The 21,059-nt window shown below is 36.8% G+C and overlaps 1 protein-coding gene across 1 annotated transcript in view; it reads left to right on the top strand.

Annotated features, from left to right (window-relative positions):
* The window catches only part of LOC149831791 (serine/threonine-protein phosphatase BSL3-like), a 34,038-nt gene that overhangs the window by 7,127 nt on the left and 5,852 nt on the right, over window positions 1–21,059 (top strand). Inside the window, exons 9-15 of the mRNA XM_090014135.1 lie at window positions 2,331–2,432; window positions 2,569–2,650; window positions 5,622–5,801; window positions 7,237–7,510; window positions 7,671–7,914; window positions 8,032–8,202; window positions 14,456–14,694. Coding sequence (XP_089870261.1) covers window positions 2,331–2,432; window positions 2,569–2,650; window positions 5,622–5,801; window positions 7,237–7,510; window positions 7,671–7,914; window positions 8,032–8,202; window positions 14,456–14,694 — 1,292 coding nt within the window. The remainder of the gene's footprint in view (window positions 1–2,330; window positions 2,433–2,568; window positions 2,651–5,621; window positions 5,802–7,236; window positions 7,511–7,670; window positions 7,915–8,031; window positions 8,203–14,455; window positions 14,695–21,059) is intronic.

Genomic DNA, 21,059 nt, shown 5'->3' with positions numbered 1-21,059 from the left:
TTACCCATATATATATATATATATATATATATATAGGAATGAAAACCTACCCACCAAAAACCATGCCAACCCTACATACTGAAAAAGTTTTGGTGGTTTTTTCAAAATTCTGACGGTACAGGTGTGTTCAGCATGATTGATTTACTAGAAACCGACACTTGAATCATGAATTTTGGATATAAAAAATGGTATTTGGAGCCTCAAAAATTTATGAAATTGTACACCGTTGATTTTTGAAACTTATAAAAACCTATCCATGCATCGGAACCAAATGCTCCAAGAACTGATTCCTGTAAAAACAAGCATATAGATCACATCTGTACAGTCGGAAATTTGAAAAAAAATATCATAAATCTAATAAAACGTGTGGTGGGTAGGTTTGGTAGGGTTTTTAGCTAAGTCATACGGACTCGGCTATAAGGTTGACGCACCCCGCGTCGACATGCCCCGACACAGGTGCGGCTTCAGACATGGGGCGGACACGGTCAACCAAGTGTCTGACTCGGTCAATGCATCGGGGCCGAGTCTGTCCACATTTTAGACTCGGTCAACTTTGACCGAGTCTATTTTTGTCTATTTTTAGGGCAAAAGACGTATATAAACTAAAAAAAATTGATCTTTTTATATATTTAATATATATATATATAGCCGTGTCCCCTAACGGGCACAACTTTGACCGAGTCTTATTATTGTTATATATATATATATATATATTTTAAAATATATATAGCCGTGTCCCCGTATCCAAAATTTTTGAAATTGCTCCGCACCCTTACCCGCACCCATGTGAGAGGTTTTTAGTTGGTAGGCTTTCAAAAACATATATATATATATATATATATATATATATAGAGAGAGAGAGAGAGAGAGAGAGAGAGAGAGAGAGAGAGAGAGAGAGAGAGAGAGAGAGAGAGAGAGAGAGAGAGAGAGCATGCAGCATGCATCTCCATATAAACTGTATATTGCACATCCTACAAGCTGGGGAGGCTTGCCTCCTGAAATCCACCTTTGGATAAGTTGGAAAGAAAATACTATGGAAAGTTGGAAACCTTTCTGCGCATATCTCATGGTCATGGACATGGTTGCATTTTATCTTCTTGGGATAAGTGTGTGTGTGTGTGTGTTTCTCTGTGTAACACAGATAAGGGCAACACACCTGCGTTAGTGTGGGTGTGACACTTCGACACAGTTTCTGTAGTGTCAGGTGTGATCAACCGCACCAGGGTCCATTTCTGTTTGAATTTGGACTCGACCCTAACCAAGTCCACTTTTATCTATATTATATACATAAATATTTGCACACTGTACTCACACCCACACCCACCCACGTTTTTTGAAGCTGCTGTGTTGCACCCTTTACCCTCACACCCACACTTATGTGACATAGAGGTATGTGTGTGTGCGCCTGTGTGCATGCGTGCATGTGTGAGGCTTATCTTGTCCTTGGGTATCCAACCTGTGTGCCTCTTTTTCTTCACTTCAGTTTCTATAAAACATCCTGGTGCATCTGCAGTTCTTATAGATGAATTATCAAATGCATAGTTTTTGTCAGCAGGTAGTGTCATTGGTCAGACACATCCTACAAGTAGGAGGGGTTTATCTTGTTTCCCTGATCTGCCAACTGATTTTTTGAGGAATGTGGTGTCTGAATTACGAAAGGTCACCATAAGACCACGGACAGAGGAATGAAGTGAGAAACTAGTTGTACTCTTTTTTTTTTGGATGCGAAAAAAGCTTGGGGTAGCTCGCATTGGATTCAAACTTGGACCTAACCATCTAGCTATCTCATTGGACCACAGCTAGGTGGAAATTTACTGTAAGAAACTAAAAATATGAAAATTTCTTCAAATGATTTTAGAATAATGCACAAAGAAGCTGAACTGAAGTTTATCAAAATATCTTGAAGAAATTGCGGAGTGAATTCCTGCAGTAAGGGTTAAGGCTTCTCTCTCTTTTAGCTATGCAGTTTTCTTTTATTAGTATAAAGGCAAAACTTACAGGGCTGAGAAATACATGATATATATGACTATACCATGTTCATTGTGGGAGCGAGAGGTTTGTGATGTAAACCTCATGTTCCTGTATGAACTGTTTGCTGCATATGCCTTCAGATGAAGGGGTATATGCCGATATCTTGGGTATATCTATAATTTAGTCATCTTGTACTTTATCATGTGTTGACAATACAATTTGTTTTGTTTTTTTCCTCTTTGAAAAATGAATCTTTCAGGATTATGCTTCATTTTTCTGGGAAAGTTGATTGTTTTTGTAGTTTTGGCCCTGCATTTTCTGCTTAATAATTCTGTGTGCTCTTTGATGTTTCTATGTAGCCTTTGGCAAGTGCTTATGGTTTGGCAAAGCATAGGGATGGTCGGTGGGAATGGGCCATTGCTCCTGGTGTTTCTCCGTCCCCTAGATATCAGCATGCTGCAGTAGGTTTTCTCTTTTTTTTTTCTTTATATCATTGAAATCCATCTTTTCAATTACTTTTATTTCTTTTCTTTTCCTCTCCCTCTTCTATAAATGAAATCATCCTTGCTTGTGTTACCTGTCCTTTTCACCCTTTAGGTTTTTGTCAATGCACGGTTGCATGTTTCTGGTGGGGCACTCGGTGGTGGTCGGATGGTGGAAGACTCATCCAGTATAGCAGGTATGTCCTTGTGTTAGTTATGTCATTTGAAAAGTTATCCTTTTCTTTTGAGCAGTTTCCATCTTGTCAAATTCTGGTTGGGAAGTTTATTAATATGAGTAACTCTCCATCATCTGTTTTAAGTAATTCTAGAAATCAGGCATATAACTGCTTGCTAGAACTCTGTCATGAACTTGCTTTCATTATCTATGATGACTGATATTATTTGATTGCATTTATATTTTATTGTTACTAAGATATGAATAATACGATGGTATACATTGAAATGATGATGAACTTTGGCGTATCAAATGCTTATCTGTTCTTGAGATCGCCCTACAAGGACCTAAAATATTGACACATAGGCTTTCAGCATTTTGAAATAATCCCTTTAATAAGGTGGCTTGGCATTACCTTTACTTATCATAGTCTAGTGGTATCAAATCTCAACAACCAATGAGGCATCTTCTGTTCTCATACTGCCCTTTTTGATATTTGATTGAAGCGTGGATGCTTTATGATGTCTTCACATGTCTATATTGTATAGTTTTTCTGCACTTGTGCAATTGCAATATCCCTACAGTGGCAGCCTTGAGCACTCCCTGTTTCCGCTATACTGCATAAGACATCTGTAGTTTCACCACGAAGTCAACTTGATCTAATTGTGTTGATGGTGGTTGCCATCTGTTGACAACGGGTCTCACACAGTTTCCCTTTTCTGATGTTTCTCAAATGACGATCATGGTAAAAAACCATCTATTCTTAAAGAACAGTGTTCTACAGTTTCTTTGTATCCTCTGAATACATATACTGGCTAAGCTAATTGCGAATTACGTTTGGAGATTGTCATTAATATGAAGCTATGGATTGGGCTCTAGGTTTTATTCCAAGGAGAAGAGTCCACAGTTCCAAGTTTAGTTGGTATGGCAGATTATGAGTAGGTTCATGTATGTATGGATGCGCTTGACAAAGGTGGTTGACGCTAGCAAATCTTTTTCATCTCAAAATGCCCTGAGAGGTATATGAAAGATCTTACTGCCTGAAACCTGGCCTTGCTAAGGGCCCTTGCTCAGTTAGCAATTTAGTAGGTTCATTGGTAATCTTAAGTAAAAAATTAGCAGTTGCCATTACCAGCAAGCAAGAATAGAAGTTCAAAAGAAAAGTCAAACTGGCTATATAATGGCCAATTAACTGGCTGGAATCTGATGTCTTCACCATCTATAATTTTCCTATATAAACTTCTTCATATGTATTGAAGTAATTCTTAAAATATTTTCTTTCCTCACGTTTCAAAGGCATTGTGAGAAGAGCTCTTTCAAAATCTTGAAGAAATAATTAAAGGGCATCTTGCTGTACTACTGAAAAAAAAATTGAACCATGGTAAGTGGTTGATTTTGATTCTTGAAGCATGCTGGTAAGCTATTGCTGTGACTGAAGAAGAGATAGAACATGCTCCAAATTTTCATATCTTTTCTTGATCTGAAATTTGAAAGGGTCATGAGGGGTGACCATTACCTAAAGTGAAATCTGAAGAAAGTTATAGGAGTCGGTCTTCTATGGCCTTCTCATGATTATCATTGGTGAAGCACTACCCCAGTGGTGTTGATTTGAAAGAAAAAAATTAGTGATGAAAGGAAAATTAAAGTTGTCAATCGAAATCAAAGCACAAAAGCTTCTCGGAATATGATGATGCAGCAAAAGAGTAAGAGAATAAACAGACTTCTGCTTGCAAATGTACGAGATGCGGTGAGCGTCAGAAAGTGCATCACTGTTTAACCATGTAGTTTCCATCTTTTCATTTTTAATGAATGAAAGCATTCTTCAAATCAAGCAAGAAGAATGGTTTGTATTGCCCATCACAATTAAAATGATTAGATTTGTAAGTTTCAAAACATGGCTTGCTTTTTTTATGTAGATATTAGTTGAGCAATGCATAAATTGGCATGTCTAATTAACTGCATAGACAATGCTACAGGTCGGGTAATGGTAAGATATTGTAATGCCCAAACCATGCTTATGTTCGTATGTGCGTTTGGCATCTTTTTCTCATTATGTCTAGACTCTTGACACTTTTCTGCTAAGGGCAACTGGAGTGTCTACTGGTTTTCTAGTTGTTTAAATCTTTGTAGCATGTCCAACACATACTTTGTTGTATCAGTCATACTTCTCTCATCTCCATCAATCTCTATACTAGTAAGTATTTCTAGATGCTTAAATCCTTCATCTTGAATTCTTTACATTTTTACTTAAAAATTGAATTATCTAAAACTGACCTTATGAAGCCCTTGTCTTGCATGGCATTATGGAAACTTTGAAACCAAGTGCGTGCAGCTTGCTTTAGCGTATGAATGGATCTTTTCAGTTTGCACACAATCTTTCTTGGATAGTTTGGTGGAATCCCATAGGTTGTTCTATGTACACTTCCTCCTTCAGTTCCCCATGTAAGAATGCATTTTCAGCGTCAAGCTGATATAGATGCTAGTCAAGAGACAATGCATGTGATAAAACAACATGCACTGTAACTATTTTAATGACGAGGTTAAATGTTTTTCATAGTCCATATCGTGTGCTGATTGAAGCCCTTGGCTACAAGCCTTTCTCTATATCCTTTTACGGTCCCATTTGATTTATTCTTTATTGTGTAGACTCATTTGCTTTCAACTATGTTTGTGGTCTTGCGATATGGACTATACATAATTAAGATGCATGGCTTCTATTTCTTTGCTCATTGCATTTATGTACTTTTGGTCTCTAACAACTTGATGATAGGAAATTGGTTCCCTCAGTTTATTAATTTGATGCAAATAAACTTGGAATTTATGTGTGAAAGCTTCATCAAAAAACAAACCTCTTGATTAGATGACTTTCTCTAGTAGATCTCCTTGGCTCTTGTGAGGCTGTAGTTTGAAGTCAAAAAAGCATGTTTCCCATCAAATGGATATGTTTATTTGTCTTCCATATCTATTTTTATTAACTGCTTCTATTTGTACAGTTCTGGACACTGCAGCAGGGGTTTGGTGCGACACAAAGTCTGTTGTCACAAGCCCCAGAACTGGCAGATATAGTGCTGATGCTGCTGGTGGGGATGCTTCAGTTGAGCTAACAAGACGTTGCAGGCATGCTGCTGCTGCAGTCGGTGATCTGATCTTCATATATGGTGGATTACGTGGTGGTAAGACCTGGTGCTTCTGTTACAAACATGTGTAAATATGTTTCTTCAAATGATTACTAATTCTTGAGCAAAACAAAAGGTAAGTGGTGAAGTTTTTTGCTGTTCGTTGTTATAATCTTTAGCATTGCATGGGTTTCAGTTGTGGGATATCTCTGGGCCTGTTTGCTTTTCTTGATTCTTTTATGAATTTGATTCCCAAATTATTGTTTATTTCTGAAGCCACTCATTTTGTGTTTCTCTTTCTCACATCAAACTACCTGAGATTGTGTCCAGCTTGCTTTGGATTGCCTTGATGATTCTTACCACGTCTATGCCATTTTGAGAAAAAAATACCTAGGTGAAATTGGTTTATTTGCATGCTGCTATACTCTTGCTTGAAAGCTCAGACCAGTGCTTTGCTATTGCTAAACAGTTCTATTTTTGTGTTCTATAATTTCTTAATTAATCAGTTATAGCTCCTGATTTTGAGTATTAGGATGATCTAGAAGTTGCACTTCTTGAGGTTTGTGGATGGAAATCTTCTGCTTGTCTGGGTACAATGAAATGAGAAATGTTACTGGAGGAACTTCAGAGAAGCATGTTAATTGAATTCTTTGAAGGCTATTCTATGTACGTAGACATGTTATTTTACATGTATTGAATCACAGTGTTAGGTTGCACTATGATCCTATATGTTTATTTTTACTTGTCACATCCACTGTTGGTTTCTTATCTAAACAAATTTCCTTCCATCACCTTCTCACGGTAATTATATCTTGTAGCATTTCTAAAATTTAGGATATCTCACTCAACAAGGAGGGGTAATCATGATCAAAAGTTTCTTCCTTTTATGATTATTTTTAAAGATGACAATGTGTTTCAAAGTTAGAGTTTAAATTTTGTTTTGCCCTTGCTGTTGTATGAAAAATGTTGCTCACACCCTGAACCAGTGCATATGCGTCCCCCTTCCAAAAGCCAAAGCCATCTCTCTCTCTCTCCACCAAAAGACATTCTTTTTTCTCTTTTAGGAATGGACTTTTCAAATGCCATTGAAACCGAATGCAAAAACATTTTATTTTTCTTAGCTTTTAATTGAAATTATTGATAGGCAAACCCCCTTCCCTCCCTCCCTCTTCAGTTCTTTTGCATGTTTCCATTTATATTATTTCTATTTATTTTGAGATATAATGGTTTAAAAAAATGTATGTAAAATAATAACAAAAAACGGACACAAGACATGCCCGACCTATGAGTGGTGGGCACTTCCACTTGTTTTTATAAGTTTTTTACCCATGTGAATATAACTTGATTCATGAGCATATATATAAAATCTGTTCCATTTGTTTTCTGGAAGTTTTGTATTGCAAGGAAACAATATAGGCTTGATGAAACTTCTTTGTTAAAATGGGCACTGAATTTGTCTCCTCTGACTTGGAAGCTGGTTATTATTTAATAGGAGTATTGCTAGATGACCTACTTGTTGCTGAAGATCTAGCTGCAGCTGAGACAACAAGTGCTGCGCTACATGCAGCGGCAGCAGCCGCTGCTGCAAATGTTCAAGTAGGGAAATTGCCAGGAAGATATGCATTCAATGATGATAGAAGCAGGCAAGCAGCTCCTGAGTCGGCTCCTGATGGTGCTGTTGTGTTGGGGAGTCCTGTTGCACCACCTGTAAATGGTGATATGTATACTGATATAAGCACCGAAAATGCCATGCTGCAAGGTCAAAGGTGATGTCCTTGTGCATTTGAAAAGTATTGATTGAACATACACAAGTTATTATTCTGTGTTTATTTGTTCTTGCTACTGCTGGAGAAGAGGTTTGCCGCATATCCTATCTCTCATTAACATTGATTAGTAGTATTGATACTTAACAACTAAACTCTGCAGGAGATTGAGTAAAGGCGTAGAATACTTAGTTGAAGCTTCTGCAGCAGAAGCTGAGGCCATAAGCGCTGCATTAGCTGCTGCCAAGGCACGCCAAAGTAATGGAGAGATGGAGCAACTTCCAGATCAGGATCATGGAGCAGAGGATACACCAAGTGGGAAACTGTTGTCTACACCCACGAAGGTGTCAGAATCTGCAGTTCCAAATAATGTCACACCTACAACAGTTCGGCTTCACCATAGAGCTGTCAGTAATTCTACCAAGTCATCTCTGACATTCATTTTAAAGAAAAATGCTCTGATGCTGATTATGTATTTGTGCACTTTGCTGTTGTGTGTTTGTGTGTTTTTTCCTTAAATTCAGGTAGTTGTAGCTGCGGAAACTGGGGGAGCATTGGGTGGCATGGTCAGGCAACTTTCTATTGATCAATTTGAAAATGAAGGCAGGCGTGTTAGCTATGGCACTCCAGAAAGTGCAACTGCAGCAAGAAAACTTTTAGATCGGCAAATGTCTATTAGCAGTGTGCCAAAAAAGGTGACCAAGAAACTTCCATAATCATCATTTTATGCATAACATGCATGCTATTGAAGTGTATGGTATGTTCTCCCTAAAAATATCTTGAATTTGAGATGGTTCATGCATCTTTAAAACCATGAAGGCATGAGTTTAAAAAAGAAACAGAGCAAGATGGTATTAGAGTTACTGTGTGTAGTTTTCTCAAAAGTGATTATGATCAAGAGGCTAAAGATCAACAGCTATGTCACCTGTGTACAGGTGCGGGTACGACACGGCAATTCCAAAAAATGTGGGTACGGGGACATGGTTATATATATATATATATATTAAACATCACATAAATACAAAATAAATTCAAAATAAACTGAATATAATCTAAATATATATGTTATATCTAAAGTATAATTAAAGCATTTTCATCTAGTGGCGAGGCATCCCAAGTGTTAGCATCATCTTGGATTAGGACTATTTTAGTGCCAACATGGCCCTTCTTTTATCTTGAAATTAGTCCAGAATATTTCTTTTAGAATGGTGACCTATTTATAGTTTTATACTCTTTGTAGTGAAATCTCTTAGAGGATGACTCCTTAGAGAACTGGTAGTTTATCCACAGAATTGGTTCGTGCTAAGAAGTTTTTAGCCATTTTTACATCTTGCCATTAATCTGCATGCTTAATAGTTTGGTATCAACAAGTTAGTATTATAAAACAGCCTACTTTTTAGAAAGCTGCTCGTGTGAGGTACCTGTCATGGGTTGAGAATATTATTTATAAAAGAATCAAAACCATTGTCACCGATATCGGTGATATTTTGAAAATATCATGAGAAATACCAACATTTTAAGGTAGTCGATATTAAAGGTAATATCTCGCTATATTATCACAATATTTTTGGGATTTTTTTTTAAATTTTGAGTTTATGTTTCCTATTTTTTTGTTTCTTTTATATTTTAAAACCTTTAAAACATGTTTCTTTATATTTTTGGAAGAAAAATAATGCAAAACTTATTATTTTCTTAGTTTTTTTATGTTAATTATATTTTTTTTCAATTTTTTAAACTCCTGAGATGTTTCCGAGATTTATCAACTTTTGAAAATCTCTCTGAGAAATACCCTCGCCGAACAATTACCTTCAACAATACAGGTGACTGTTCAAAACATGGCCATCACCTCTTCTTTATGACTAGAAATTTGATAGCTTTTCCATCCACCAGATATCCTTATTTGGCATTGCTCATATTGAGAAAAGTTGAGGTTTTCACTGCAGAAAGTGATTGATTGGGACAATGTGCTATTTCTTTCTGAATGAAAATTATTCCTGGTGGACTCTTGGCAGTTATTGTTTGAACTCTCACTCTAGCACTGCTTGCTAGAAAGTGCTGGGTGTTCTTGATAACCATTAGTGGCTACAACTGATGAGAATGAACTACATCCTGCTTTCACCTTATCGGATAAAAATAGTTGAGTCTACAGCTTAGGCTTATGAAGATGATGGACCAATCTTTTGAACCCACCATTCATCCACAGTTTTACTTGATAAAGTATGTGATTTAACAAGGATGCTTTGTGGGTGATTCCTTAACTATTCAGTAGCAGTTTGCTTGTGGTGGTTGCCTGGATCAGTCAGGTTGGTGGCTGCAGTACTCTTCAAGAGAGGTCTTTTCATTGTGGAGTCTCAATAATGCTGGGTGTATATGTCCAGAAAATCTGTTTTTTTTTTCACTGCATGTGCTTAATAGCTGCTACTATATCTGATGAAGCCTTTCCTATTAAATCTCTATGGAGTAACATTTGTACACTCGGGATCATGAGTCTGCCTGGTTAATTGTTTAATGGGATGATTCAACCTATGATAGAAGTAAACCCTTCCTCTAATTAGCCATAATTGGATTCCCACAATAACTAGAGAATAACAAAGAATATTATGAACAATTGAAAGTTCAACCTTGCATCAACTACTTTCATTAGCCTCCAAAGATGTTATTTTTGATACAAACAACCTTAGGATGGACTTCTCTTTTCTTAATTAGAGCGAGACCTCTCTTCTCAAACAAAGTGTTGATCCAACTCAACGTGCTTCATTGTGCCATGCTGAATAGGATTAGAGGCAACCCCATGGCACTTCAATTATCACAATATATGAGACTTATCTATCCTTTGCTTCAATGTTGAAAAAAGATGACAAATCCATAAAATCTCAGTTGTGACAGCGACCATGACTATATTCAGCCTCTGTACTCAACCTTGGTACCATTCTCTGCCGTTTACTAGACCAAGAAATCAAATACCTTTCTAGAAATACTCCATAGCCTGTAACAGATCTTCTTGTTGAAGAATCTCCTGCTCAATCTGCGTTTGAATACAAAACCACTATAAGACTCATATGATAAGCATGATTCATTGGTTTGGAGTATAGAAGACCATCAGTGACTGCCGTATCTAAGGATTTTCTTAATAGTATCCATATGACTTTGTCTAGGAGTATGCATAAACTGAGATACCTGGTTAATAGCATAAGCCAGATCTGGGCATGTGAGGTAAGATATAGGAGTGCTCCAATTATGCTTCTCAATCTTTCAAAGAGGCAAGTAGATCATCACTTTCACTTTCTTCATGCAGATTCAATGCCATCAGTCTCTTAGCAGGCTTACATTCTGACATGCTACTTCTCTGCAAAATATCCTAGGCATACTTACTTTGAGTAAGAACCAATGTTGTCAGTATCGGTGCATATCATCCGATACATTTCACCCTTGAATCAGCTATTTTTTAATAAATATAAAAAATACTAAAAATTTAATTTTTAATATTTTTAAATATTATTTTAATGGTTTTAACTTTTAACATGTCACGTTCTGATTGACACGTAATGTTTTTTATTTTTATTTTTTGGCCGATACATAACAATTCACTTGAGTATCGATATGGACCAATACAACTGAATTGTTGGCCAAACGATTCAGGGCCGATACTGATACTGACAACATTGGTAAGAACCAAGGAATTAGTTGTCTTGTCCACTTGAACACCAAAAAAATACTTGAGAACACCAAGATCTTTCATATAAAACTTATCATTCCGTAAGATCTTAAGATCTTAAATACGTGACTGATTACTTGTAATAATTATATCACAATCATCAATATAAGTGAATAAGGAATAATCACATTGACTATGTGTAAAGCCAATGGATCTCACTTTTGTGTTAAAGGTTTCAATCCAAGCTCTGGAAGCCTGCTTGAGCCCATAGATAGCTTTCCTTAATCTCAAAGTTGTCTTTGCAACATTACCTTCTAGATAGCCAAGAGGATATTACATATATACTTTCTCATGCAATTCACCGTGAAGAAACACGTTTTTAACATCTAGCTGATACGCCTGTCAACCAAAAGTAACAAGTGAAAGAAGAACTCATATAGTCCCTATTCTAATGACAAGACTAAAGGTTTCATGAAAATCAAGTCCATGCTCCTGAGTGTATCCTTTGACAACTCATCTTGCCTTATACCTTTTGATACCAACTTATTACTTAATCTTATAGACTCATCTATCTACATCGGACAATATTTTTATTTACGGGTCTATCTACCACTCCCAAGTGCCACACTCATGAAGAGCATTAATCTCCTCATTTGTAGCATCAATCCATCGAGTGTTCTTGCATGCTTCAGTAAAATTGCACAATTCCTTCTCTTGACTAATAGATCCCATAAATAATTAAAAATCAATAGAAAATGCTCCATAACTTATTTGGTGGATGACACACCCTAGTGGATCTTCTTAATTGGACTTGCTTTCCAGCAGTGTTAGAATGTATATTAGCTATATCTTGAGGTAATTAAATCATTTCAATAAAGATTTCTAGCTGCATTAAATGGAAGTGAATTAGAATAAAAATACCTCCCTACTTTTTTATCCATCTCCTCCATTTCATATGTATTGAATGATGCTTGTTTCGTTTCTATACCTCTTACATTTACTTTTTTTTAGCATCTTCTTGGTGGATTGAAATGGTTACATTGATTGCAGAAAAATTAGTCATTCTCTTTCTCTTTTCTTATTCATCTTGTATATTTTTGCATTGTCTCTACACTGCCTCATCAACTTTATTACATCCTGAAATGCCATATCCTGATATCTTCAACAAATGAGCCTTAATTCTTGTGTATGACCCAACAAAATTTTTCTCGCAAAGAGTGCACTAAAATCTCATATTCCCTTCACCTCCTCTAGCTTTTTCAAGCCTCTCCACATGTGCCCGTAGTGGTCCATCATCACATGATGCATCTGAAGAATGAGAGCCGACACTACCACTGTGAGCAACACTAGTACTAGCAGCAAAACTTACATGTGTAGATGAGGATGCACAATTACTTTCCCTTTGTTTACGAGTCCTTTCTCTTTATCTATCATTTTTGTCCTTAAAACCAAAAAAAATAAAATTTATAAAGAAAAACTGTCCGAATTTAGAACCCAACCCAAGCTTGGGTTCAGATCTGTTGAACCTAGCAAGCCTGGGTTCGGTTCTTGGGTTCAGCAGAATTGAACCCAGGCCTGTTGGGTTCGGCCTTTGCGCCAATGAGGAGAGGAGGAAGAAGAAGAAGAAGGAAGAAAGAGAGGAAGCAACGATGGAGGGAAGAGGAGAAGGAAGAAGAAAGACATAAGAAAGGCAGAGAAGGAAGAAGAAGAAAGGAGGAGAAGGAAGAAGAAAAAGTGGAGGTTGAGGAGGAACAAAGAGAGAGACTTACCGTCACCACTGTCGAAAGTGGAGGAGGGGTTGTGGGGGGAGGGGAGGAGTCGTGCCCTAACCTCCTGCCTAATTTTTTTTAAAAGTGGACCAAAATAAACTCGATCAAAGTTTACAGAGTTATAGAGTCCATTTTGAACCCATATAATCCTGTGGGCGGGTTGACCACACCCAGTGTTTATTGACCGCACCCGGTGTGGAAAAATGTGAATTTTGCCGCACCCGCACCCTCATCGCATCACGTCGACATGGGTCTGGCGGGCTCTTTGGCCAATCCCTGTGACAGGTTAGGTTTAGTTGTAATGACTGGTTTTTTCATCATTTACGTGTGGGTAATATGTAATATATGCTGTGTGTAAGAGCAATATTGTAAAATCAGTTTGTTTTCTTTAATGTAAAAAGTAAGATGTCCCTTATTCTCATATGGGATAATCTCTTGGCCATATATCCTTCTCTGTCGCTTTCTTCTTTTTCCCTGCTTATAGAAGGGTGAATTTCCTGGGGTGCAGGAAACCAGAAAAGATGAAATGTAAGGGAGAAGGAAGGATGAAATTCTGATGCTAGTTCAAGACAATAGCGATTCTTCCTTGTTTGTACATATATTGTAATGAAAAGACCTGGCATTTAATATTCAAAAGATTCATTGTCACAGGTACTAATACTAATATGACTTGACATGGCTTGGACATGCCAGTTTTGCACATCAAACTGCCTGGCAATGATAGACACAATGTATTGATTGTCTCCAAGTTTAATGTAAAGAAATTTCCTTGAGTTTTAAGAAAATGCCCAACACTATCGGACACTTTATCATAACTTCACAAATATCGTTTTATTTTTCTTTTTTAAACCTCTTAACTGCCTTAGATTTTTTTATCAAAAACTTTAACATACTGGAATTTATCTTGCCAAAAACCTAGTTTTCTTTTGGTCAACTCAAAATCTGGTACTGGTATTTTCCCTGTGTGGTGAAACAGTCAACTAATCTGTGTTTCCGGAGGCTTATCTCACCAACCACTCATCGAATCACTGTGATTCCAGTGACATTGGAAAGATAACACTCTTTTTTCTCTGTTCTTTTTGCTGCATTTCCGGATTTCCGGCACAGGTGGCTGAAGAATATATTATGAATATCTTCACTTGGTGTGGTGACTGATTCTTAATTGGCCCCTAATGCATAGTGCACCCATAATTGTGGAGTTTTCATTACTATTAGTTTATAAGAGGATACAACTGGAGCAATAATGAAGTATCCATTTAAGAAAGAATGCATACTACAAAAGCTCTTACAAAAGTGTCAAGAGCTTGTAAGGTTGTTCATAAGAAATACAACAGGTTTTATTCTTTTTATAAGCTAAATGTAGCATGAATGCATAAAGTGTTAGCTTTTGGTTCGTTCATGCAGACGTGTCATGGGAACTTTTTCAGCCTATTGTTGATTTGAAGTTCTGTAAGTTGACTGCATGTTTTCTCTGTTACATTTTATAGCTTGTTAATTTTAGTTACTTCCATTTCTGAGTTGCAGGTTATAGCACATCTTCTGAAGCCACGTGGTTGGAAACCTCCTGTTCGCAGGCAATTCTTTTTAGATTGCAATGAGATTGCTGATCTTTGTGAAAGTGCTGAGAGAATTTTCGCTTCTGAACCAAGTGTTCTGCAAATTAAAGCTCCTGTAAAGATTTTTGGTGATCTGCATGGTCAGTTTGGAGACCTTATGCGATTATTTGATGAGTATGGATCTCCTTCAACCGCAGGCGACATAGCGTAAGTGTTTATGGTATTGTGTATATCCATGAATTTGTGTGCCTCTCTCTCTCTATATATATATATCATAGTCACCTGTATTGTTAAAGGCAATTTCTTGGAGAGATTTTCAAAAGTTGATAAATCTTGGGAATATCTTGGTGGTTTAAAAAATTGGAAAAAATATAAATAGCAACAAAAATGCTAAGAAAATAATAAGTTTTTGCATTATTTTTCTTGCAAAAATATAAGGAAACATGTTTTAAAGGTTTTAAAATATAAAAAAAAACAAAAAATGGAAATGCAAACTTTAAAAAAAATTCTAAAAAAAGATCACAATATTTTGTTTTTGGCGATATTTTGAAAACATCGCGATATATTCCCGATATTATCGGCTACCTTGAAATAGCTGATAATATCACGATATTTTCAAAATATCGGTGATATCAGTGACAATGATATATATATATATATAGTATTGTCAAACACACAAAGCGTCCTATGAAAATCAAATGCTTTCCTTCCAAACATCTTTTTTATGTAAACAAAGAGGACTTAGAGGCGGTCGCGACCATCGTTGAATCCTTTTTTTCTGCCACGACCTTTAGTGGTGGTTGCAACTGCTGCTAAAGGTCAAAAACACAAAAAATATAGGCGGACGTACTGGGCACACCCAACGTTGTTCGATGCCTAGCGCATACGTACTGGGTGCACCCAACGTTGTTCTAACTCTCTCCATATATATGCACCATACTCTAGTGGAAAATTATAGGTGCAAGCTTTATTTGCTACAGACTCACATGTGTTTGGCATAGTTTGTTTTAGTAGGAAATGCACTTTGGATCGAGTCGTTTTGACCAAAGTACCAAACACACATCATCCCCCACTGACACACACCTTTTTCTTATCATGATGTTTTGCTGCATTATGGGCAGTCAATTTTTGAAACTCTTTAAAAACCTGTTGTTACATCACAATTGCACAGGGTAAAGCATGTTGCTTCCTAAACTAGTTGAGTAGGTAATTTGTAGGGCTTGATCCACAAAGCAGTCAAAAAAGACACAAAAAATCAGTGGGGTGTCTTAGATAGTATGGTACTAATGACATGATCACTCATGTGCATGCAAACCAAGGTTGTCAAACTAGGAAGCAGAAGCGGAAAACAATACGGGAAGCGAAAGCGAGAAGCGAGGCATTTTAAAATTTATAGGAAGCGGGAAGCATATTATCAATTTGAAAGCGAAATAGGAATAAAAAGTGATTCAATATGGTAATTGAATAGAAATCGAACAAGAAGCAAATAAAAACTAAAATAAAATTTGATTATTCTTCTATTTCATGATTTTTCAGTAAGAGTTAAATTTTTGTTAAAATATAACGATGATGGTTACCAATTTAGAGAAAGTACATGGGAAGTGAGTGGAAGCGTGAGAGAAAATACCTAAAAAACATGAAAAGAAATGTGAGAAAAGCATATGGGAAGTATAAACCATGTGTGTGGAAAGCATAGAAGAAGCGTGGGGTAATTGAGATTCCCATGAAGTTTTGGAAGCGAGGAGTATCATGCTTTCGGGAAGCGTGCTTTCCACCTACCTAAGAAGCTTCTGGTAACTCTGATGCAAACACACATACGCAGTATTATGAGAAATACAAAGGGGTGAAACCCCTATTTATAACAACACAAGAGGGGCCTTGGAGGGGATCCACTCATAGACGTTGGAGCCCCTCCAACGGTCACAAATGTGACCGTTGGAGAGGGCCCAACGTCTATGTTAGTGGGCCCCCCAAGGTACCTTTTGGTACTTTACATAAAAGAAAATAAAAAATAAAAGAAAAAGAAAACGAAAATAAATTACAATCACATTCATAAATTGAATGTGAGTAAAATGGAGGAAAAGACTAATCTACCCCTACGGCTAAACAAAACAGAAATATATATTTTATATATATAATAAGTAGATACATATACATATATATTAATATATGTATATGTATTACCTTATATATATAAAATATATATATTACATTGAATGATTAGGTATATAATTTAACACCCCCCTCAAACCTAGGGCAGGATGACCGAGAGTTTGCTAAGAAGAAAGTTGAAACGCGGAGCACACAAGGCTTTAGTGAAGAAGTCCGCCAATTGATATTCAGACGTGACATATGGAAGGTCAATGATTCCTTTGAGGTACGCCTCCCGAACGTAGTGACAATCCATCTCTATGTGTTTGGTCCGCTCATGAAAAGTGTGATTCTTAGCAATATAAATCGCACTTTTGTTGTCACAGCAAAGCTTAGTAGGCCCTTCAATAGTGATCCCCATGTCTTCCAACAACTGATGAATCCAAACAATTTTCATGGTAGTAGTTGCCATGGCACAATATTCCGCTTCAGTTGATGATAAAGACACCTTTTGCTGCTTCTTACATCTCCATGAGATTAATGAGTCTCCTAAGAATACACAAAAACCAGTGGTGGAGTGACGGTTATTTGGGTCACCTTCCCAATCAGAGTCAGTATAAGCAATTAATCTTAACTCAGAAGAAGAAGACAGAAAAACTTCCTTATTAATAGTGTGCTTTAGATATCTTACGACATGTAAGATAGCACCCATGTGAACAGAAGTTGGTGCATGCTGAAACTGACTTGCCGTATGCACCGCATGTGAGATATCTGGTCTGGTGATACTTAGGTACATCAACGATCCTACTAGTTGCCTGTAGGGAGTAGGATCAGAGAGAGGAACACCATCATCAATCTTCATTTTAGCTCCTACTATAGCAGGAGTTTCACAAATTTTATCATCTGTAATACCTGACATGTCAATAATCTCAGATGCAAGCTTAGTTTGAGACAAAAAATATCTTCTATGAGAGTAAGCTACCTCAATACCCAAAAAATAAGTTAAGAAGCCTAAGTCAGACATTTCAAACTTATCCTTTAAAATGGATTTTATGCTTTTAATCCCTTTAGAATCGCTCCCAGTTATAAGCATGTCATCCACATAAAGTAGTAGAATAACAATCCCTGCATTAGATTTTCTAACAAACAAAGCAGTATCAGTAAAGCAGGATGAGAAATCATTTTCTAACATTACGGAGTTAAACCTATCATACCAAGCCTTGGGAGCTTGTTTTAAACCATAAAGTGCTTTCCGAAGACGAAGCACTTTTCCTTTAGGATACTCTATTCCAGGAGGAGCATCCATATATACTTCTTCGTTTAGATCTCCGTTTAAAAACGCATTCTTAACATCCATCTGATAGATGTTCCATTTATTGATTGAAGCAACGATTATAAGACATCGGACGATGACCATTCGAGCAACAGGGGCAAAAGTCTCCTCATAATCAATCCCATATTTTTGACCATATCCTTTTGCAACTAAGCAGGCCTTATATCTCTCAAGAGACCGATCACTCTTAGTTTTGACTTTAAATACCCATCTACACCCTATTGCTTTCTTGTCTTTAGGAAGGTCTTGAAACTCCCAGGTCTTTGCTTTCTTTATGGCTTCAAGTTCATTATTCATAGCGACTATCCATTCTGGGCATTTTCGTGCTTCCTCGAAATCCCTAGGTTCTGTGTACGAGTGAATGGCACTTAGACATGCTCTATATTTTGGTGAAAAAGACTCATATGAGATGAACCTAGAGGGGGGTCTTCTTGATCTTTCGGTCCTACGAAGATTTCCTTCACTTGAAGGGGTAGACTCACTATCATATCTTTCGAGGGCACTTCTAAAAGTATTCCTATCTCTATGAGAGTAGGTTATAGGATCTCTATGTGATTCTTCATTGATGCGTTGATTAGAATGAGTTTCATTATTATTCAAGTCATTTTGATTTGTTTCATATCACTAGTATCATCTTCTTCAGTTAATAAATCAAACAAAAAAGAATAGTCTATATTCTCGTCATTAGTTTCAAGTTTTTCAAAACCACTAATATTTTCCAAGAAGCTTACATTTCTGGAAACATATAGTTTATCACTTTTAACATCATAACAACGAAAGCCTTTATGAGTTTCAGAATAACCAAGAAAGGCACAAGGAATGGCCTTAGGGGAGAGTTTGTCATTTTTATCAGTAAGGACAAAACATTTACATCCAAAAACCCTTAATCTGCTATAATCAGGTTCTTTTTCGTATAATTTTTCAAATGGGGAAATTTTGTTCAAGTTTTTAGATGGAAGTCTATTTATGAGATAGACAGAAGTAAGAGCGGCCTCCGCCCAAAGTTTTTTCGGAATATTTTGGGAAATGAGCAAAGTTCGTGTGGTTTCAATAATATGCCTATGTTTTCGTTCAGCCAACCCATTTTGTTGGGGGGTTTTAGGACACGACTTTTGATGGAGAATTCCATAATTTTCAAGATAGCTTTTGAATTCATTGGAAAGGTATTCGCCACCCGAATCGGTTCTAAGAATTTTTAAATTTCCATTGAATTGATTTAAAACCATCATATGAAATGTTTTAAAAGTTGAAAAAACTTCATGTTTATGTTTAAGAAAATATATCCAACTAAACCTAGTGAAGTCGTCCACAAAGATAACATAGTAAGAGAAACCTCCCTTGGATATCATCGGAGCCGGACCCCATACATCGGAGTGAACGATTTCAAAAGGTTTTGTTGTAGACATGGATCTTTGAGGAAAAAGAAGACTTCTCATTTTTCCAAGAATACATTCATTACAAACAAAATTTTCATTACAAAGATGCTTAATAAAAGGCAAATAAGAGATTTTAACAATGTTGGGATGACCCAATCTCTTATGCCATACATGAATATCTTTTTTTTGAGCAACATTACAAAATTGATTCTTGGGAATTTTAAGAAAATCAACATAGTAGAGGTCTCTTCTCCTAGAGCATTCCCCAATCAACTCCCCGGACTGGCGATCCTGTATCCAACATTTATCAGAAGAGAATTTTATATCGCAACCACAGTCCGAGAGTTGAGAAACAGAAAGTAAATTTAAGTTTAGTTTTGGTATAAGACGAATTTTTGGGATAAAGAAGTCTTGTTTTTCAAAATTGCCCATTCCTTTAATTTCAAGAGGTGTTCCATCCGCCGTTGAGACAAAAGATGGAAGACAATTTTTAGAATAATCAGAAAGAAAACAATGGCTTGGAGTCATATGAAACGAAGCACTGGAATCAAGTAGCCAAGATGTCTTACCAAGAGAGGAAGATGATGACATAGCGGCTCCAGAAATGCCTCCTTTGAGAAGAGGTTGAAGAGCATCCATAATTTGATGAAGCGAAAGAGGTTCATTTGATGTCGAAGGCCGTTCCTTCGATTGGGATGCTAAAGCCGCGGCAAGAAATTTCTTCCATTTGGGACAATTGGGTTTGATATGTCCCGGTTCTTTACAAAAATGGCAAGTTAATTTGCTATAATCTCTCTTGCCATATCGATCATTTTGCCCTTGATTTTTGAAATGGGGCGGTTTGTAGGTCTTCAAATTATTTCCGGGTCTTGACACAGCATTAACCACTTCATAATCACTTTGAGAAGGCGTAGCAAGAATGCTTGGATTATTTTTACTAATCCCCATACGTGTTTCCTCACCACTTAGCTTGGTGATGACATCTTCAATAGAGGGGGATGTAAAAGCGGATAGAAGAGAGGACCGAATTTGCTCAAATTCGGGTCTAAGACCATTTAGGAAGTTGAAAAATCGATCTTCCTCTAGTTGTTTGTGCCTTAATTCAATAGCTTCTCCGCTCCATTTTGGTTCGAGCATGGCAAGCTTGTCCCAAATAGATGATAATTTGGCAAAATATTCCCGAATAGATAAATCTTTTTGTTGAAGAGTCGAGGCTTTCTTTTGGAGATAGTATTTGTGAGACAAGTCCCTTGAAGTATACATTTTTTCAAGGTACAACCAAGCTTCGGAGGCCCTTTTAAACTTAATGATGTTGGCATTGATCTTGGTTTCGACGGATGAAAAAATCCAAGACAATATTTTGAAGTTCTTCATTTCCCACTCATCATGCTTTTTGGAATATTCTTCTAAGGCCTTTTGTCTATCTTCTCCTTCAAGAATCTTAATTTCCCCTTTCTCTATAATAGAAAGTTTGGGTTCGGGTTCCGATATGGAACCTTGAACGTAACCCCAAAGGCCTTTCCCTTTGATATGGGCTTCCATATTGCCGGCCCACACATGGTAGTTCGAACCACTAAGTTTAAACCCAAGGGAGAAGTGGGAGTCTTTTTCACCCATTAGAGAGAAGAAAAGATGAAAAATAATGCGTACCTTAACGGTTTTTCAACCTTTTCTTGACAAAAGTTGCTTCTAAAATATTGCCCGAAGCAAATGCTTTACTCCAAAACTTCACTAGCTTGAGGGCACATTTTTCGAGGTACTTCACAAGAGAC

The sequence above is a fragment of the Nuphar pumila genome, chromosome 7 (genome assembly GCF_984573655.1).
Source record: "Nuphar pumila chromosome 7, dmNupPumi1.hap1.1, whole genome shotgun sequence".
In the NCBI taxonomy this organism is placed as follows: domain Eukaryota; kingdom Viridiplantae; phylum Streptophyta; class Magnoliopsida; order Nymphaeales; family Nymphaeaceae; genus Nuphar; species Nuphar pumila.
Note: the sequence above shows the minus strand (reverse complement) of the source record. Positions and strands in the feature narration are given on the sequence as shown.